This window comes from Trematomus bernacchii, unplaced genomic scaffold (genome assembly GCF_902827165.1).
Source record: "Trematomus bernacchii unplaced genomic scaffold, fTreBer1.1, whole genome shotgun sequence".
Taxonomy (NCBI): domain Eukaryota; kingdom Metazoa; phylum Chordata; class Actinopteri; order Perciformes; family Nototheniidae; genus Trematomus; species Trematomus bernacchii.
Window position 1 is genome coordinate 3,229,724 of NW_022987607.1, and position 21,237 is coordinate 3,250,960.

Below are 21,237 nucleotides of genomic sequence, written 5' to 3' on the forward strand. Positions count from 1 at the left end.
TTCATCATTTATTTTATTTACAGTTGATATTGTTCTGTGAAGCCACTGGACTGAACATCAGGGAAATTGCTTTTTTTTTTATCACTTTCTATCCCTATACGTTTTTTGTCTAACCCTATTATCTACTTTATTGGACTTTTACAAGTTGGATCTTGCCCGAAGTCTCATTACTGTCTACTGTGTTGTAACTTATGAAACAAAAAAAATCTCTCAGATAAAAATGTAATTATTCGTCACATAAATCATGAAAAGCATAATGAATAAGTGACAGGCGTATTCATTACATCAATTTGATTATTGGATAAATGCAGATACAATCCATTTAAAGGGTGTTTTCTCCAATTCTTCTTCATGTTTTTATACCACCAGCTTCATAGAAATAATGATACCAGTTTCACTACATTTTCTATATTGATATGATACGATGAAATGGTTTCCTTTTCCTCTTTATTGAATCCACCGTGTCCTTCATCTCCATCAAAAGGTGACACGGTGAACCTGGGATGTAAGACGTCTCAGAAATACTTCAATTCTGATCCAATCAAAACAGGGACAGGAAAAATGCTGAGACGTTTTCATTAGCTTCTTCAGTGGCCTGGCTTCTGCTTGAGCATCAGAAAATGTCTTTATCTCAAACACACAGATTCTGATTTATCGGCTCTCTCTCTCTCTCTCTCTGTTGCAGTTTAACTTTGTCGGCAAACTCCTCGGGCCACGCGGGAACTCGTTAAAGAGACTACAGGAGGACACACTCACAAAGATGTCGATTCTGGGGAAAGGATCCATGAGAGAGAAAGAAAAGGTAACACTCTACTTTCTTTTCCTTTCACTCATTCACCTCCTTTTATGTTGCTGCTGTTTGAAGTAACAGTGTGTTGGACTGTCCTTTACACTTTTAGATATACACACATCTCGATAGTGCTCTAGTTCAAGTGTTCTCAATATTCCAAAATATACCAGATTACTTTACACAAGATTACAGCTTCTTCATTTAAAGAGTCCTCTTCTGCTGATGTTCAGGTGTATATCAGTATGTAGTGTCTCTACTTTAAAGAGTCCTCTCCTGCTGATGTTCAGGTGTATATCAGTATGTAGTGTCTCTACTTTAAAGAGTCCTCTCCTGCTGATGTTCAGGTGTATATCAGTATGTAGTGTCCTCTACTTTAAAGAGTCCTCTCCTGCTGATGTTCAGGTGTATATCAGTATGTAGTGTCTCTACTTAAAGAGTCCTCTCCTGCTGATGTTCAGGTGTATATCAGTATGTAGTGTCTCTACTTTAAAGAGTCCTCTCCTGCTGATGTTCAGGTGTATATCAGTATGTAGTGTCTCTACTTTAAAGAGTCCTCTCCTGCTGATGTTCAGGTGTATATCAGTATGTAGTGTCTCTACTTTAAAGAGTCCCTCTCCTGCTGATGTTCAGGTGTATATCAGTATGTAGTGTCTCTACTTTAAAGAGTCCTCTCCTGCTGATGTTCAGGTGTATATCAGTATGTAGTGTCTCTACTTTAAAGAGTCCTCTCCTGCTGATGTTCAGGTGTATATCAGTATGTAGTGTTTCTACTTTAAAGAGTCCTCTCCTGCTGATGTTCAGGTGTATATCAGTATGTAGTGTCTCTACTTTAAAGAGTCCTCTCCTGCTGATGTTCAGGTGTATATCAGTATGTAGTGTCTCTACTTTAAAGAGTCCTCTCCTGCTGATGTTCAGGTGTATATCAGTATGTAGTGTCTCTACTTTAAAGAGTCTCTCTCCTGCTGATGTTCAGGTGTATATCAGTATGTAGTGTCTCTACTTTAAAGAGTCCTCTCCTGCTGATGTTCAGGTGTATATCAGTATGTAGTGTCTCTACTTTAAAGAGTCCCTCTCCTGCTGATGTTCAGGTGTATATCAGTATCTAGTGTCTCTACTTTAAAGAGTCCTCTCCTGCTCATGTTCAGGTGTATATCAGTATGTAGTGTCTCTACTTTAAAGAGTCCTCTCCTGCTGATGTCCAGGTGTATATCAGTATGTAGTGTCTCTACTTTAAAGAGTCCTCTCCTGCTGATGTTCAGGTGTATATCAGTATGTAGTGTCTCTACTTTAAGAGTCCTCTCCTGCAGATGTTCAGGTGTATATCAGTATGTAGTGTCTCTACTTTAAAGAGTCCTCTCCTGCTGATGTTCAGGTGTATATCAGTATGTAGTGTCTCTACTTTAAAGAGTCCTCTCCTGCTGATGTTCAGGTGTATATCAGTATGTAGTGTCTCTACTTTAAAGAGTCCTCTCCTGCTGATGTTCAGGTGTATATCAGTATGTAGTGTCTCTACTTTAAAGAGTCCTCTCCTGCTGATGTTCAGGTGTATATCAGTATGTAGTGTCTCTACTTTAAAGAGTCCTCTCCTGCTGATGTTCAGGTGTATATCAGTATGTAGTGTCTCTACTTTAAAGAGTCCTCTCCTGCTGATGTTCAGGTGTATATCAGTATGTAGTGTCTCTACTTGAAAGAGTCCTCTCCTGCAGATGTTCAGGTGTATATCAGTATGTAGTGTCTCTACTTTAAAGAGTCCTCTCCTGCTGATGTTCAGGTGTATATCAGTATGTAGTGTCTCTACTTTAAAGAGTCCTCTCCTGCAGATGTTCAGGTGTATATCAGTATGTAGTGTCTCTACTTTAAAGAGTCCTCTCCTGCAGATGTTCAGGTGTATATCAGTATGTAGTGTCTCTACTTTAAAGAGTCCTCTCCTGCTGATGTTCAGGTGTATATCAGTATGTAGTGTCTCTACTTTAAAGAGTCCTCTCCTGCTGATGTTCAGGTGTATATCAGTATGTAGTGTCTCTACTTTAAAGAGTCCTCTCCTGCTGATGTTCAGGTGTATATCAGTATGTAGTGTCTCTACTTTAAAGAGTCCTCTCCTGCTGATGTTCAGGTGTATATCAGTATGTATTGTCTCTACTTTTAAAGAGTCCTCTCCTGCTGATGTTCAGGTGTATATCAGTATGTAGTGTCTCTACTTTAAAGAGTCCTCTCCTGCTGATGTTCAGGTGTATATCAGTATGTAGTGTCCTCTACTTTAAAGAGTCCTCTCCTTCAGATGTTCAGGTGTATATCAGTATGTAGTGTCTCTACTTTAAAGAGTCCTCTCCTGCAGATGTTCAGGTGTATATCAGTATGTAGTGTCTCTACTTTAAAGAGTCCTCTCCTGCTGATGTTCAGGTGTATATCAGTATGTAGTGTCTCTACTTTAAAGAGTCCTCTCCTGCTGATGTTCAGGTGTATATCAGTATGTAGTGTCTCTACTTTAAAGAGTCCTCTCCTGCTGATGTTCAGGTGTATATCAGTATGTAGTGTCTCTACTTTAAAGAGTCCTCTCCTGCTGATGTTCAGGTGTATATCAGTATGTATTGTCTCTACTTTAAAGAGTCCTCTCCTGCTGATGTTCAGGTGTATATCAGTATGTAGTGTCTCTACTTTAAAGAGTCCTCTCCTGCTGATGTTCAGGTGTATATCAGTATGTAGTGTCTCTACTTTAAAGAGTCCTCTCCTGCTGATGTTCAGGTGTATATCAGTATGTAGTGTCTCTACTTTAAAGAGTCCTCTCCTGCTGATGTTCAGGTGTATATCAGTATGTAGTGTCTCTACTTTAAAGAGTCCTCTCCTGCTGATGTTCAGGTGTATATCAGTATGTATTGTCTCTACTTTAAAGAGTCCTCTCCTGCTGATGTTCAGGTGTATATCAGTATGTAGTGTCTCTACTTTAAAGAGTCCTCTCCTGCTGATGTTCAGGTGTATATCAGTATGTAGTGTCTCTACTTTAAAGAGTCCTCTCCTGCTGATGTTCAGGTGTATATCAGTATGTAGTGTCTCTACTTTAAAGAGTCCTCTCCTGCTGATGTTCAGGTGTATATCAGTATGTAGTGTCTCTACTTTAAAGAGTCCTCTCCTGCTGATGTTCAGGTGTATATCAGTATCTAGTGTCTCTACTTTAAAGAGTCCTCTCCTGCTCATGTTCAGGTGTATATCAGTATGTAGTGTCTCTACTTTAAAGAGTCCTCTCCTGCTGATGTCCAGGTGTATATCAGTATGTAGTGTCTCTACTTTAAAGAGTCCTCTCCTGCTGATGTTCAGGTGTATATCAGTATGTAGTGTCTCTACTTTAAAGAGTCCTCTCCTGCAGATGTTCAGGTGTATATCAGTATGTAGTGTCTCTACTTTAAAGAGTCCTCTCCTGCTGATGTTCAGGTGTATATCAGTATGTAGTGTCTCTACTTTAAAGAGTCCTCTCCTGCTGATGTTCAGGTGTATATCAGTATGTAGTGTCTCTACTTTAAAGAGTCCTCTCCTGCTGATGTTCAGGTGTATATCAGTATGTAGTGTCCTCTACTTTAAAGAGTCCTCTCCTGCTGATGTTCAGGTGTATATCAGTATGTAGTGTCTCTACTTTAAAGAGTCCTCTCCTGCTGATGTTCAGGTGTATATCAGTATGTAGTGTCTCTACTTTAAAGAGTCCTCTCCTGCTGATGTTCAGGTGTATATCAGTATGTAGTGTCTCTACTTGAAAGAGTCCTCTCCTGCAGATGTTCAGGTGTATATCAGTATGTAGTGTCTCTACTTTAAAGAGTCCTCTCCTGCTGATGTTCAGGTGTATATCAGTATGTAGTGTCTCTACTTTAAAGAGTCCTCTCCTGCAGATGTTCAGGTGTATATCAGTATGTAGTGTCTCTACTTTAAAGAGTCCTCTCCTGCAGATGTTCAGGTGTATATCAGTATGTAGTGTCTCTACTTTAAAGAGTCCTCTCCTGCTGATGTTCAGGTGTATATCAGTATGTAGTGTCTCTACTTTAAAGAGTCCTCTCCTGCTGATGTTCAGGTGTATATCAGTATGTAGTGTCTCTACTTTAAAGAGTCCTCTCCTGCTGATGTTCAGGTGTATATCAGTATGTAGTGTCTCTACTTTAAAGAGTCCTCTCCTGCTGATGTTCAGGTGTATATCAGTATGTAGTGTCTCTACTTTAAAGAGTCCTCTCCTGCTGATGTTCAGGTGTATATCAGTATGTAGTGTCTCTACTTTAAAGAGTCCTCTCCTGCTGATGTTCAGGTGTATATCAGTATGTAGTGTCTCTACTTAAAGAGTCCTCTCCTGCTGATGTTCAGGTGTATATCAGTATGTAGTGTCTCTACTTTAAAGAGTCCTCTCCTGCTGATGTTCAGGTGTATATCAGTATGTATTGTCTCTACTTTAAAGAGTCCTCTCCTGCTGATGTTCAGGTGTATATCAGTATGTAGTGTCTCTACTTTAAAGAGTCCTCTCCTGCTGATGTTCAGGTGTATATCAGTATGTAGTGTCTCTACTTTAAAGAGTCCTCTCCTGCTGATGTTCAGGTGTATATCAGTATGTAGTGTCTCTACTTTAAAGAGTCCTCTCCTGCTGATGTTCAGGTGTATATCAGTATGTAGTGTCTCTACTTTAAAGAGTCCTCTCCTGCTGATGTTCAGGTGTATATCAGTATCTAGTGTCTCTACTTTAAAGAGTCCTCTCCTGCTCATGTTCAGGTGTATATCAGTATGTAGTGTCTCTACTTTAAAGAGTCCTCTCCTGCTGATGTCCAGGTGTATATCAGTATGTAGTGTCTCTACTTTAAAGAGTCCTCTCCTGCTGATGTTCAGGTGTATATCAGTATGTAGTGTCTCTACTTTAAAGAGTCCTCTCCTGCAGATGTTCAGGTGTATATCAGTATGTAGTGTCTCTACTTTAAAGAGTCCTCTCCTGCTGATGTTCAGGTGTATATCAGTATGTAGTGTCTCTACTTTAAAGAGTCCTCTCCTGCTGATGTTCAGGTGTATATCAGTATGTAGTGTCTCTACTTTAAAGAGTCCTCTCCTGCTGATGTTCAGGTGTATATCAGTATGTAGTGTCTCTACTTTAAAGAGTCCTCTCCTGCTGATGTTCAGGTGTATATCAGTATGTAGTGTCTCTACTTTAAAGAGTCCTCTCCTGCTGATGTTCAGGTGTATATCAGTATGTAGTGTCTCTACTTTAAAGAGTCCTCTCCTGCTGATGTTCAGGTGTATATCAGTATGTAGTGTCTCTACTTGAAAGAGTCCTCTCCTGCAGATGTTCAGGTGTATATCAGTATGTAGTGTCTCTACTTTAAAGAGTCCTCTCCTGCTGATGTTCAGGTGTATATCAGTATGTAGTGTCTCTACTTTAAAGAGTCCTCTCCTGCAGAATTTCAGGTGTATATCAGTATGTAGTGTCTCTACTTTAAAGAGTCCTCTCCTGCAGATGTTCAGGTGTATATCAGTATGTAGTGTCTCTACTTTAAAGAGTCCTCTCCTGCTGATGTTCAGGTGTATATCAGTATGTAGTGTCTCTACTTTAAAGAGTCCTCTCCTGCTGATGTTCAGGTGTATATCAGTATGTAGTGTCTCTACTTTAAAGAGTCCTCTCCTGCTGATGTTCAGGTGTATATCAGTATGTAGTGTCTCTACTTTAAAGAGTCCTCTCCTGCTGATGTTCAGGTGTATATCAGTATGTAGTGTCTCTACTTTAAAGAGTCCTCTCCTGCTGATGTTCAGGTGTATATCAGTATGTAGTGTCTCTACTTTAAAGAGTCCTCTCCTGCTGATGTTCAGGTGTATATCAGTATGTAGTGTCTCTACTTTAAAGAGTCCTCTCCTGCTGATGTTCAGGTGTATATCAGTATGTAGTGTCTCTACTTTAAAGAGTCCTCTCCTGCTGATGTTCAGGTGTATATCAGTATGTAGTGTCTCTACTTTAAAGAGTCCTCTCCTGCTGATGTTCAGGTGTATATCAGTATGTAGTGTCTCTACTTTAAAGAGTCCTCTCCTGCTGATGTTCAGGTGTATATCAGTATGTAGTGTCTCTACTTTAAAGAGTCCTCTCCTGCTGATGTTCAGGTGTATATCAGTATGTAGTGTCTCTACTTTAAAGAGTCCTCTCCTGCTGATGTTCAGGTGTATATCAGTATGTAGTGTCTCTACTTGAAAGAGTCCTCTCCTGCAGATGTTCAGGTGTATATCAGTATGTAGTGTCTCTACTTTAAAGAGTCCTCTCCTGCTGATGTTCAGGTGTATATCAGTATGTAGTGTCTCTACTTTAAAGAGTCCTCTCCTGCTGATGTTCAGGTGTATATCAGTATGTAGTGTCTCTACTTTAAAGAGTCCTCTCCTGCTGATGTTCAGGTGTATATCAGTATGTAGTGTCTCTACATGTCTCCATGCTTTAATGTTCAAAAAGCTCTTTATTTTTCTCATACAGCCTGTGCTGCAGTACCTCTTTTCACCCTCTGTCTGAAACCAGAGCCTAGTCTGCTCTGATTGGTTAGCTGGCCGGCTCTGTTGTGATTGGTCAACCGCTTAGATATGTCCCGCCCCTTAGCCTATGACGTTCAATGTGTTGGAGCGCTAGCCAATAGGAGTGCGAGTTTTACATAGTGATGTCACTATGTTTTCCGGATGTGAATGTTTTCAGCTTCTTTTTCTTAATTGTTTGGTCAATACATGTAATAGTGAAAATAGTGAAAAACATCCATTAAATGTATGATTTGTCGAATAGACAGTCTTACAATATTCAGCTTATTAACATAGAAAACTAAAATACTAAGAAAATGTTCAGTTGTTTTAAATAAATTACTTTTTTCTGCAAACTGGATGGATTTCCTGGATCTAATGTTATGGTTGTAGATGTATGGCAGAGGGTTAGTACGGTTGTTGATTTGTTTTTGTATAATTATAAATCCAACTGTTTATAAAACTTTTTTACCTTTAACTTACTCACTCTTAGAAATATGATCACATGGAGCTTTAACATTTCATTACTTTTTAGAATTGTTTTCTTCTTTTCGCTTTAACCTTAGCTCTCTGTTTATCTGATTTGTCTCACAGCAGTGAGCATAACACCACGGAAAACTCACACTACATTTGATTGACAGCTCACGGGTCACATATACGGTTTTGAAAAACAGCTTCGACTTGAAAACACATTTTCAAAGTTTATGTAAATATGAATGATCTTGGGGATCACCAAACACGGCTGACATCTTTCAAAGCCTTCTCTTTCTTAGTAAACAAAATAAACACAATCACATCGGGAGCCGACTGTAGGCAGCAGAACACTGTGTAGATTTAAAGTATTTCACAAGATAAGAAAAAAAGGTAACACTTTATATTAAGGTACACAAATTCACCATCAATTAGTTGTTTGCTTATTAGCAGTATATTGGCTCTTTATTAGTCATTATAAAACACTCATTAATGCCTTATTCTACATGGCCATTAGTTGAGAGTTTTTCCTCAATAACCCTCTAATTAGTGCTTATTTGTTGCAAGTAAAGAAGTTGTTGTACAGTACATGGGTTTGGGTCTTAATATGCTCAATATGGGCCTAATAAGGCAGTAGTACCACAAGAATAGTAATTCTCCCATAACTAACAAATATGATCTATTCTTATGTAACAAGACATGAAACTATACAGTAAGTGTTAATTGTGTCTAAATAACTCAAAACGATGGTGGTGAATTTGTATACCTTAATATAAAGTGTTACTGAAAGAAATACTGATTTGAACATAAATGGAATTGGTAAAAATATCCAGTTTAATGACTTCTATCATTCGTGATATAAATGTCTCTTTAGCAGCAGAATTGATTGCAGTCTGGACTTGTTAGCGAGGATGAATCGACTTTACTTGGCTTGACTGCCTCTTTCCTCTTCCTCTGTTTGTCAGCGGTGATTTGTTGGCGCCGATGATTCTCGCTATCATACAGAACATTCTTTTTGATTACTGTGATCAATAGCCTTTGATGGTGGACTTCTCTGGAGTACCCGAAGAGAAAGATCTGTCACGGAGATGCGCTGACCTCAGCAGCCTCTGCGTGTCTGCACACACACTGCAGGATTTATGACGGACAGCTTTCTGGCGCTTCATGTGGCGCTGCTTTCCTCTAGTTAGAAAGAATAGAGGAAACACATTTGCTACAAAACTGGTCATTTATCTTCAGCTGGGTGCTTAGTTTCTGTGTTGCTGTGCAGCTTGTAACATATAATTAATTTGTTCAAACATGTATTGACTTTGTCTGTCTACAAATGTACTTTATTCAAAACACAAACCTAATTTACTTTCAGGCAGGATAAGCAAAACCAAAAACAAAGAAACATGCCCGCCATATGGTATGCCTTCAAATCGAAAGCAGTTTTCTTTTGTGAAAAACAACCAAAAGGAGAAAAATAAATACTGAAGTAAATACAAAAACAAAAAACTTTAAATTACAATAATGATATTATAAAAAAAATTATCTTAAATATATTGCAAAAAGAATTACCAATTTAAATACATTATTATTATTATTTGAAGAAAAACGGCCCATCAAATATAAACAGTAATACGTTGAAAATACTTTAAACATTAAATAATATTAATAATAAGGAGCATTATATCAATATTGATCTATAAATAAATATGCATGATCATCATAGCTTTGAGCTCTTAACATTCCTTGTGTAGGTCAAAGTCTAGGACACCACTGAAAGAAAAGGAATGGGAACTTCCAAGACTTTTTGGAGTTGAAAAAAAGCTGTCTTGCCATTACATAGGGAATATGTAATGTAATTGGAACCACATATCTATTTGTATTTTAAAAACATCCTCTATTGTACGTCTGGGATGCACCAGAAGATAATGTTCAAGACAATAAATGGGAATATAATTGTGGTCTTCTTAGAAAAACCCAGCATAAGGGTTGGGTTGGCGTTACAAAGCGTACGATGTTCATAACATTCCCTTTAAAATCTCTCCCATGGTGGAGACGCTGCAAAGAGCCGGGGTAATTGCTCAAATATTTGCTGCTGCAGGACCTTGATCTTGTGTTGACAGGAGCGGCGTGCAGAGAGGCTGTAAGGCACCGAGCTGTCTCAACCACCCCCCCCCCCCCCCCCCCCCCCCCCCCGGCTTACTGTCCTGTAGCTGTCGGAGCAGGAAGATGAAAAGGCACAAGTGTTCCCCTCGCCTCATTATCGTTAACACCGTGATTAAATCGTCCACCTTTCTCCCTGGGACTTTGGCTCCATCTTTATATTTTCCTGATAGACAAAATGACGATCACTCTGGCTGCGTTTCACTTCTCTTATTTTTCATTTCCTCGCTCCTCGGTCTCGGTCTCACCGGAAGTTGATTTGTCTGCGCCATCTTGAGTAGCGTCCCAATGGCCTTATTTTTGCCGGAGGACCGAGGATCGAGGAGCGAGGAGCGATAATGGAGGAGCTATAATCGAGGAACCACCAGAGTCAGACCATCCTTCGATGAAATCCTCAGACACTCGCCCCGCCCCCTTACTGTGTATCGCTCACTGATTGGACGATGCAGCGCATGCACTGATCTGATGCTTCTTGACATGAGAGCAGTTTCCCAGCGGAGTGAAGAAAACACATGAAACTCACGGGACTCACTCCTCAGTTTATACTGTGTTTTGTTTCAATGAATGCATCATTCAGTTACAAATATGTGATATATCTGAACAACAAAGTGGTCAAAAATCATTTTATTAATTTATTGGAAACATTTTCGTGATCGCTTTTTTCGTTTTACATTTTCATTTATTGTCATTTCCATTCAGTCAGTCATTAAGTGCTATTTAACATGTTAATTTGCTACATATCCACACAAACAAACAAAGTGTGCAATCCAATGAATGTTAATCTAACTGGGTTTTGATAGATAACATATCTCTTTTCCTTCTCTCAATTATTTTATTTCTATTGTGCACTCTAATCAATATTAATCTAACTATTGTTCGTTTATACATTTTAAGAATGGCGTTTATCTTTTTTGAGAATTAGTTCTTATTTGATTTTATTTATTTGGGTCTACAACAGATGATACAAATGTTTGTGTCAGTAAATGTGTACTAACAGAGGCGGGGGTGTTTGTGAAAATAACGGGGACAGAGCTGCTGTCAGACGATCAGCTGTGCGGCGTCATCACAAACGGACGTCGCTTCACGTGACTCTCCGGAGGAAAGGACGTCCCATTGCTCTTAAAACTCATTTCCCTGCTTCTCGTGGTTTCCTTGCGTCTCTCCATGCTTCCCTGGTGGGAGGGACTAGTCGCAGGGAAACGACGCAAGTGAGGGACGCAAGGAATCCATTTAACCGAAGTGAAACGCAGCCTCTGTTTCACTTTTGGTTGGTCCTGCATCGGGTTTAGTTGCTAGGGTTCAGATTCAGAATCAGAATCAGAAACAGGTTTATTACCAGGTAGGTTGACACGTACGAGGAATTTGACTTGATGTAAAAAAATAACATTACGAAATATAAAAAATAATAAAACTTATAGTAAAATATAGCAGTATTTACATATAATTAAAATGGAATCAAATACGGAATAAAATTTGGCAGTAATACTAAAAGAAAACAGATATTGTGTACAATTGGGACTGGGGTTTCCGGGGTTGGAATAGATTGCACTGGGCTACAAATCTGTGTGTGTGTGTGTGTGTGTGTGCGTGCGTGCGTGTGTGTGTGTGTGTTTGTTTGTTTATTCGTCATGGAGTTACTGTTGGTTGCACCAGTTCCTGATTATGTGTCTGGCTGTGGTGAGATGATCCTCTTCTGTGTTGAATGTGTCTTGTGGGAGGGCTTTGAGGGTTGGAAAGTGTTTGGCTTTGGAGTTGTTGATTATTTTTGGGGTCTGTTTCTATATTGAGGTGTGGAGAAAAGTTGAGGAGGGAGAGATTCACATCTGCATTGGGGAAGGTGGTGAGTGATTGCTTTGTCAGTTATGCAAATGATTTACTGAAAAAATAACAAGGGTGTCTGGGGTGTGGAGTCCTGGCAGATTTTGAGGATGTGTTTGGTTTTGGCTTCTGAGGAGATGTCTTGTTTGAGGAAGGGGATGTTGTTGGCTACGGTTAGAGTTAGCGTTAGGGTTGAAATACTAGGACTGCTTTGTATGTGAAATAACTTTCTTACACCAACAAATTAAACTAGTTTTGTAGGTCCATTATCATTTGAAAATGTAGAAATAATATCATAATTCACTAGCATATAAATAATGTTATTACACTTGCCAGCTTACAGGATTTTTGGTTCAATATATTGATGTTTAATATGAGTAGATCCTGCCTTGCTGGTTGTACAGTAGCTGTTGAATATATTATTGTTGCCTCATTGCATTTCATTATGTTGTCCTTGCTGATGTCTTGCTCTGTTACCCTAACTTTTGCAAACTAAAGCATTTTTACTTTTACAGATACTCCAATGCTCTCGGCCAAATGTTCTTTTTAGGAACTATAATTAATAGAAGCAACACTTTTGTAATGACAATCGAATTAAATGTGCATATCAGAGAGAGAATAATATTCTAAAGTAGGCCAATGAGAGAAATAAATAGCCTTTTATTATCCATCTAAAACCATGTAGGTATTTATTTATTTATGAACACAAAACCAATTATAAATCAGTATCTATTAACAAGCATTTAAAGGTTATTATGTTATAGTAACTCCCAGTGGTGCAAACACTGTTTTTCTGGATTGACAATAGTCAGATATGTTTAAAACCATCATGTATGTATTATTGGATCTACAAAAAAAAACATTTATGCCTGACACTGATTGGTCGGACACTAGTCATGGCAACCGGACAATTTTGACCTTTGTCTGATGCAACCGTGCATCTCTGTTTTTCTTATTTGTAATAGTTGTCAGCGTTGGGTAAGGTCTTGGACTGTAGGCTATGTACGATTCAAAGATTCTTTCTGTGCCATCATGTGTTGTCTTCTTTGGAAAATCCATGAATGGATGTATGAGCTGTTTTTCTGCTGTAATGGTTTAACAGTGAAAGTAGATCCGACCCGATCACCTCTGGACTTTGAATGAAAGACATTGATTGGGCTGTACATCTGAATAGGACTAGAGGTGAAATAGAAAGAGCTTGGAAACATAAACCAGTACCATTCAGTGCCTCCAAACATATGAAAGGACCTTTAAATAACTTTGGTTTGTTCCTGTTACCGATGAATTGAGGCCAGTAAAGGGCAGACACAGCTTTCATCTCTTCAGAATATAAACAAGTCAAACAAGGCGGATGTAGCTGAGCAGTTCATGATAGAATTCGCCTCCATTTTCCCAGTGTCTGTCCTTTATTTCATTTGAATCTGAATGCTCGAAGCTCGCAATTATTCATTACCTCTAAGCTCCGTCTGCAGGAGCGTTGTGCGTCGAGAGCATTGTGGCCTTCTGTTTTCAGGGTGAACGGCTTTTCCTAAGCAGATTTACAGAGGGGGGAAAAGTAAACAACAAGAAGATGCTGCCAGTAGATATGAAAAACAGACAGCTGTAATCTCCCGCCGTGGGGCTGCTGAGCTGATATAGGACTCTGCTGGATCACCGAGGCTTCTTATCAGCACTGGGGGAGACTGTGCATGTATGAAAACTGATATTATATCTATAGCACAATATCATATGTAAATGATGCGGTCACACATGCAGACTGGTTCCATATGAAATGACATATCCACCAGTTATGACATTGACTCCTTTCACATGATGAAAAGACCGTATCGATGGGAACATCGAGCTGAAGAAGTCATAGTTTTCAAAGAAAAGGATGACAAAAGCTGCCATTACACCTAGCTGTTTCTTTGTAGCTGATGATAGTTAAAGCACACCATAATGATTGTTTTTCACATCTTCTTTTTTCATGCAAATAAACAAAGAAACACATGAAAGGGAAGAGGAGAGACAGTTCTGCAAGCCGTCGACTTTCTCTAACACCCTGTTTACACTCCCTGCAATGGGGCTATGCGCAAAGGAGCCCTCTGCTCGTAAAGCACAGATTTATGGGGGAAATTAACATATCATTAACATACCACAGGCACTCTTAAAAAGAAGGTTATTTATAATTAGGTGACATCAGAGACACTGGGTTGCATTGCGCTGAGAGGAAGAAGAGGATTGGAAAGGCCCCGGAGAAGACTTGTTTTTCATTTTAGTTTGAGAAGGAGAAACTGGGACGCCAAACCTGTTGTTTCCTCTGCGTTGTGGTGGGAGACTTTTGGGGGTTTTGCTGTCCTATTTCTCGCCATCAATAACATTAAAGTGGCACGCTTCTGTCGGGTCTGAATGGCCTGTGCAACCCCTCGCTGTTTACTCACTTTATTTTTCTGTTGCAGTTTAAATTAACTCCTGCTGAAAAGGAGTGAGTTACATCTGCTCTACTTTCAGAAGTTCAACTAGAGGTGGGAAGTAGTGGAGTACAAATACTTCGTTACTGTACTTAAGTACATTTTTCTGGTACCAGTATACTTTACTCAACTAGTTATTTTTCTGACGACTTTTTACTTTGACTTCTTACATTTTGAACACAAATACCTGTACTTTCTACTTCTTACATGTTGAACCCAAATACCTGTACTTTCTACTTCTTACATGTTGAACCCAAATACCTGTACTTTCTACTTCTCACATTTCCCAAACAGGCTGGTTCCTTTAGTTTGAATGTGTGTTTGGTGGCGTGATCATTATTATTTAGAGTCATTGCGTGCCTATTGATTTGAACACGATCCGTGTATCCATCATTTCCTGGTCTTCTCTAAAGAAGAGGGACCAATGAAAACGTTGTCATGTTGCCGTTGTTCAGCATGGAAACATTCATTAGCTAACAATGACATTATTGTTCTATTAATATAAAGGGAGGTCAGGTACTCTTTAAAACAGCTGCTAGTTATGGGTACTTTTTACTGAAGTACATTTCAAAGCCCTCTTTACTTTCACTTGAGTAAAGAAGTTTAGTCAGTACTTCTACTTTTACCAGAGTATGTTTAAACACGAGTATCTGCACTTCTACTTGAGTACAGGATGTGTGTACTTTTGCCATCTCTGAGTTTAACAAATACATGGTATTTTATCACTTAACAAAGATTGATACCTCAAAATCTGTGACTTTCTACATGTTGACGGTACCTGTGGTTGCAAAGAGTTGATTGGGTACATGTTAAAAATCAAACAAGGAATAACTTGGTATTTACATGAGTTAGTGAAGAGAGATATTACAAAATTCAGTCAAATGCATGAAAATAAAGATGCCATGTGAAATGCAAATCTGGAGTAGCAGTTGTTTTGAGCAGACTTTATTGGCAGTATCCATCCAACATGTCTGACCTCACAAGCTGATCGGCATCTTGCAATTGACATCACCTTGTGTTATACTCCACCATACAGATGGATCAATGTATTAATTAACAGAGCATTTGGACGTAAATCTGTTTGTCTGAAACTCATTTTGTTCATTCAGTTCACCACTTTATTCTTAATATTAGCAAGTGTTTAAAGGAGTTGTCATGAAATCGTTTACGGACATTTGGAGTCAGACTTGAAACCCCATTGAGTTTGACATAAAAACATGACGAAAATGTATATTGTGCGGCTGTTGACAGTATTTTAAGATTTATGGAGTGATAAAAAGAGATATCCAAAATCCCTTCTGTAAAAACGTTAGATTCTAATATGACTACAAAATGAAACAATAATTTTGAAACTGACTTTATCCAATGTTCAGATTTGAGTTCCTGAAATGTATTAAAATATGCTCATATTTAATGATATTATGGCTCATTTGCATATTTAAACTTGCTATTTCAGAAAACTTGTAATACAAAAACAATTGTCTTAATGCAAGTAATTAACTGGAGAAATGTCTTGCTGATACCTTTAAGTTAAAGTACTTGATTTGGTAAATGTAAAAATGTCTAAAAGAACCGACAACATTCCCTTTTCTTTTGTACTAAGTGCGTATTATCCATGCTAAACTACGACCAACATAGTTGAGAAAACCTGCTCACTGTCAACAACAAGCAGTCCTTGATGTTACTTTAAAAAGTGGATATTTGGGGCTATACTGTTCAAAGTAAAGGGAACCATAGTATGATGGGTTAACTAAAGTATTGGACAACATTTCACCAGTGCTAGCAACAAGGTCATGGGATTACCTCTTCCCTTATATATCTACCCCACATTGCAAGATAATCCAAAGGCTTTATGATTCATCCCCTGAGGGACATGCATGACTACAAAATCTGTGTCAATCCATGTTTAAAAAAACATAGTTATTTCACTGATTTTAATTGCACATGCTGGGGACAGAGGGGGTCGCTAAAAGTCAGAAGGGTTAATACAATAGTCACCATGGGTATCTGTACCAAATTATTTTACTTCAAAAACATTATTGACAAAGCAAATGTTTGTAAAAGATAAGGTAGTCCTTTTTAGGGTTAGGGTTACGGGTTTGTTATCACCAAACTATTTGAAGTCAATTTGTTGTCGAAACATTTGGTTTTCAGCCTTTTAAATATGGAGGTTTCCTGCTTTTGACAGTTTTGTATAATATTAAGTGAATATCTTTGAGTTTTGGGTCGACCACACAAAACATTTTTAGGATATTACCGTTGACTTAAAAACAGGGACCAAGATATTCACTATTTTCTGACATGTCATAGACAAAATGTGTCCAGTTTAAAGGTGGGGTAGGTAAGTTTGAGAAACCGGCTCGAGATACACTTGTTATATTCCATGGAATGCTCTTAACATCCCGATAGCAATGAATATCTGAAGTGCTTTGACAACAAATCCATAAAAAAATGTTATCTGTGGAAGCCGTAATACTGTAAAAAGCACGACCAATCATCTGAGCCGGCCCGGCTAAAATAACTGGATGGCCTACCTGCCTGTCAGCCTTCCATCTGTGCACAAACTTATCTCGTGCCCTCATTGGTCATGTGCGCGTTCGTGTGTGTTGGAGGAGGGGCTCTGTAAGGAAGTGGCAGATTTTTTCCGGCTGTGTATTTTCAAATTCCAGCGATCTCGAGCTGGTTTCTCCAAACTGACCTACCCCACCTTTAATCTTCAATGACAATAATTAATTTCCTCTTAAACCATTGTTTAGTTAATCCTTACGAGCCAAAGTTACACATTGTATTTGAACAGAGTAACAGTGATCTCAAGAATTAGATAAAAAAACAGAGCAGAGATATTATGATCAACTGCATGACAGTACATACTTTATCTGCTCATATACAACGAGAACAGACAGCTGTGTGAAAACAAAAGCAATCTGTTAACCCAGACAGCTGCAGTGGAAGGAATTGTCAGGATCGTCCGTTTGCAGACTTATACGCTTACAATAACCCACATAAATATTTCCTGTCCGTCTTTTTTTGTAACTTTCCAGCATCAAACCTCATTATGTAACACACTCTGCAGTAAATCCTTTTTTCGAAATGCAACAAATAAGATAAATGTTGCTGACTGTGACAGGTTGCCTCCCTAGACAGCTGATATATGAAACTGTTGTTTTTCTACCATCAGGAAGAAGAGCTACGGCAAAGCAACGAAGGCAAATATAACCATCTGAACGAAGACCTGCACGTCCTCATCGAGGTGTTCGCCCCCCCCGCCGAGGCCTACGCCAGGATGGGTCACGCTCTGGAGGAGATCAAGAAGTTTCTTATACCGGTATGTTCCCTTTGTTCCACACATACACACACTTTCTCTAGCTTTCACTCTCCTCCACCTGAACCTTTTCCCGGCTGCTCGGTTGAATCACTTTCAGCTTGTCCATGAGTGAAGTGATTGGTGGTTGGATTGAGTGTGTGAAAAGCGTCTGGTGTGGCCCAATTCCAAACTGAACCCTACACACTCCTACTGCAAGACGAAGTCAACTGTAGTAGTCACACTCTTTACCGAATGTTGTTTTTTCATTCAAGGTGAAGGGTGAAAACACAGCTTCTCCTTCTTCTCCTGCAGAAACAGGAACTGTCGTAACTTTTGGTATCAATGTTTTAAACGGCGCTTCATGTGGCAGACCCTCCACCCAAACGTGAAATCGTAGTTAAGGCCCTGACACACCAGGCAGTCACCAGAGAACTCGCCGACACCGACACCAACAGTTCCATCGACGAGTTCTCCTGCGTCTTGGCCATGTGTCGCACTGGAACACACCGCAAAGACTTCAGCCGAGCACGTACGAACTGCGCATGCGTGAGTGGCAATAACTCTCCTTACCAGCAGGCGGCGGTAGTGTGTACTCGTCATTCAAAATAGGCAACAACCGGAAGACAGAGAAGAAGAACAGACTGATATAAACAAACAAATAGCGTGTGCGTTCCATTTTTCACTCTCGTCCATCGAAAACATGTTTTAGAATATAAAAATACATGAATGATGAAATGAGCACATAAAGTGCAGACATACTATCAAATCACAGTTAACAGACCTGCATCTGATGATCGCAGTGTTCTGGAGGGTGTGTCGTTTATTGAGTCAGCAATGTAATAATGTATGTAATGTAATAATGGCCACTTCTTGCTAAATGTACATTTCCATGTGATGCTTTTATCCGAGGCGACTCACAATAGGTAAATGAACAGCAGTAGACAGTATCTCATTTACTTAGACACTGTACTTAAGGACAATGTTGAGGTACTTGAGACTAATCCTGCAACTTTATACTGACAAATAAACCCATGAGATGAAAAACCGGACTTGACCAAACAAATCACGGAGCTCTCAGCAGAGGACAGCCGGGGACGCCCCCGCCGATATCAGAGATGTCCCTGCTATGTGTGGGAGGTAAGAGAGGACATTTAAGGGCTATGTTTGATTTCTTTAAGTATCACCTGCTGGGGTTTAGCTGCTGTCCTGTGCCTTCTTAAATCGTTTGTTTACGTCCCTCACTTCCGTTTCGCTTCTCATTTGCTAGCTGAACAGCTGATCAGAGTGGTTTCTTGGCCCGATAGCTTGTGTCCGTATTTTGGCCGATTCAACATGTTGAATCGGCCGGGTGTCGACCGTGAAAGGCCAAATAACGGTGTCACGGCCGAGGGTTCGGGACACACCAAATTGACTTTGAACAAATCCATTAAAAAATATCATCTGTGGAAGCCGCAGTACTGTAAAAAGCACGACCAATCATCTGAGCCGGCCCGGCTAAAATAACTGGATGGCCTACCTGCCTGTCAGCCTTCCATCTGTGCACAAACTTATCTCGTGCCCTCATTGGTCATGTGCGCGTTCGTGTTTTTTCCGGCTGTGTATTTTCAAATTCCAGCGATCTCGAGCTGTCACGGCCGAGGGTTCGGACACACCAAATTGACTTTGGGCGACAAGGAACGCGTTGTCGCCAGACAACCGAAGACGGCCGAATACGGCCTGGTGTGTCAGGGCCTTAAAAGTGGGTTAGGGTGTAGGGGAATTGGAACTGGGCCAGTGTGTGTGATCCTGAATGGGAAGTCGTGGGTACTACAGGAATAAAAGAGCACAGGAGAGGATTTCCGGGAGCGCCCTCTCCTCGGCAGCTGCATGGCGCTTATTTACTCTTCCTCCATTCATTATGGATGATCTCTGCAATGCTCGGAGCTATGATGATTTACATCTCACCATTAATTATCAGCAAACCACCACCACCACCCTTCATGTAACCTCTTCCCACTCCTTTCATAAAGCACATTTATTGACAGAGCACACACATGACAATCATCTCAATCGTTTTATGATTAGAGACTTATTTCCATGTTAATTATGCATTTTAATGATGTGGCAAAGAAACAACTGTGTGAGAAGATAAAGGCAAAATGCGGTCCCGAGGATTTATCAGTGGGAGATCTGAAGTGTTTTGCTGCCTCGGGAACAGCGGTCATGGCAGTTCTGTAATGTACATTAATTAGATATTCCCGGGGCTGTAGCCCTGGAGATAAAGGAGGGAATTGAATCCAGTGTAATTGAAAGCGGCTCTGTTGCTGTTTGTGTGTGTGGGGGTGAACACGCTGCCTCTCTGTGTGCAGGATTACAATGATGAGATAAGACAGGCCCAGCTGCAGGAGCTCACGTTCCTGAACGGAGGCTCGGAGGACGCCAAGGTGCCGTCGGTGAGGGGGAAGTCAGCGTTGCGAGCCAGAGGGACGCCTGTTCCAGGTCTTCCCAGGTAACCTCCAGACTCACATTCAAGATCCAAGGCTTTTATTTTCATGTGTACATAGTAGGGCTGTGCGATTATGACAAAAATCATAATCACGATTATTTGGGTCAATAATTGATATCACGATTATTAAATACGATTATTCATTGACTTTGAAAAAATCCATTTATTGAATTTTAAAACAAATACAAATAATAATTTGAACAGTATCTTTTTAACTGTTGATTACCCTGAACGTATAATTCAACTGAAAAACCAATACAAAAATAAATTATACATTTAAATAAATAATATCAAAATAATAAATACCAATAAACAAGATCAACAAATATTTTGGAGTGCACTTCCCCAAGCTACTAAACATATATAAATATGATAAATACAAATAAATGAGACCAAAATTAATTGGATCAAATATGTTGCAGTGCACTGTCACAACCTAGCAAAGCTAAATAATTGTTTTTTTCGATTATGTTGTTTTCGTAATTGTGGCAGGCCAAAATCGTAATTGCGATTAAAATACGATTAATTGCACAGCCCTAGTACATAGCTACAGTGTAGTATGTATGTCAATGACCATCTTAAAGGTCACCTATTATGCAAAATCCACTTTTTCACGTCTTCTATACATCAACATGTGTCCCCTCTGTGTAAAGAGACTCTGAAAGTTTCAGGAACAAAGATTCTCTCTCTTTTTGTCCTGATCCATTTCTATAAAAACCTGTCTGAAAATGAGCTGATCAGATTTTGGCCACTTCATGATGTCATAACGATGTGTTGTCTTGTGTAACCATTAGCCAATCACCAACCAAGGTAACCCCCCCCCCCCCCACCTTATCACCTGAATCTCCTCCTAGAGCACCATTGAGTTCTTTGTAACCAAATGTCTCTCAGAGGGGCGTGGGGAGGGGCTCCTTATTTTCATCTGAAGTAACAGACAGAGAATCAGCACTTTGGAAACAGGGCTGAAACAGAGGGGATTATGGGATGCTGCAATGATCTGTTTGGTGTTTCAGCCAATCAGAGACAGGTTTTGTATATATCTGAGACCTATAATATATTGATGAAAAACCATATAATAGGGGACCTTTAAGTCACAGGCTCCTCCAACAGTGCAACACAGAATAACAGATACAAATTGCTAAAATAGTGCAAGGAGAGTCAATATACATGCAATTGGATTATTGTGTGTGTGTGTGTGTGTGTGTGTGTGTGTGTGTGTGTGTGTGTGTGTGTGTGTGTGTGTGTGTGTGTGTGTGTGCGTGTGCGTGTG

The 21,237-nt window shown here is 39.6% G+C and overlaps 1 protein-coding gene across 1 annotated transcript in view; it reads left to right on the forward strand.

Annotated features, from left to right (window-relative positions):
• Positions 1 to 21,237, forward strand: part of khdrbs3 (KH domain containing, RNA binding, signal transduction associated 3) — a 150,113-nt gene that overhangs the window by 73,468 nt on the left and 55,408 nt on the right. The window contains exons 3-5 of the mRNA XM_034131084.1: positions 686 to 802; positions 17,357 to 17,503; positions 19,831 to 19,970. Coding sequence (XP_033986975.1) covers positions 686 to 802; positions 17,357 to 17,503; positions 19,831 to 19,970 — 404 coding nt within the window. The remainder of the gene's footprint in view (positions 1 to 685; positions 803 to 17,356; positions 17,504 to 19,830; positions 19,971 to 21,237) is intronic.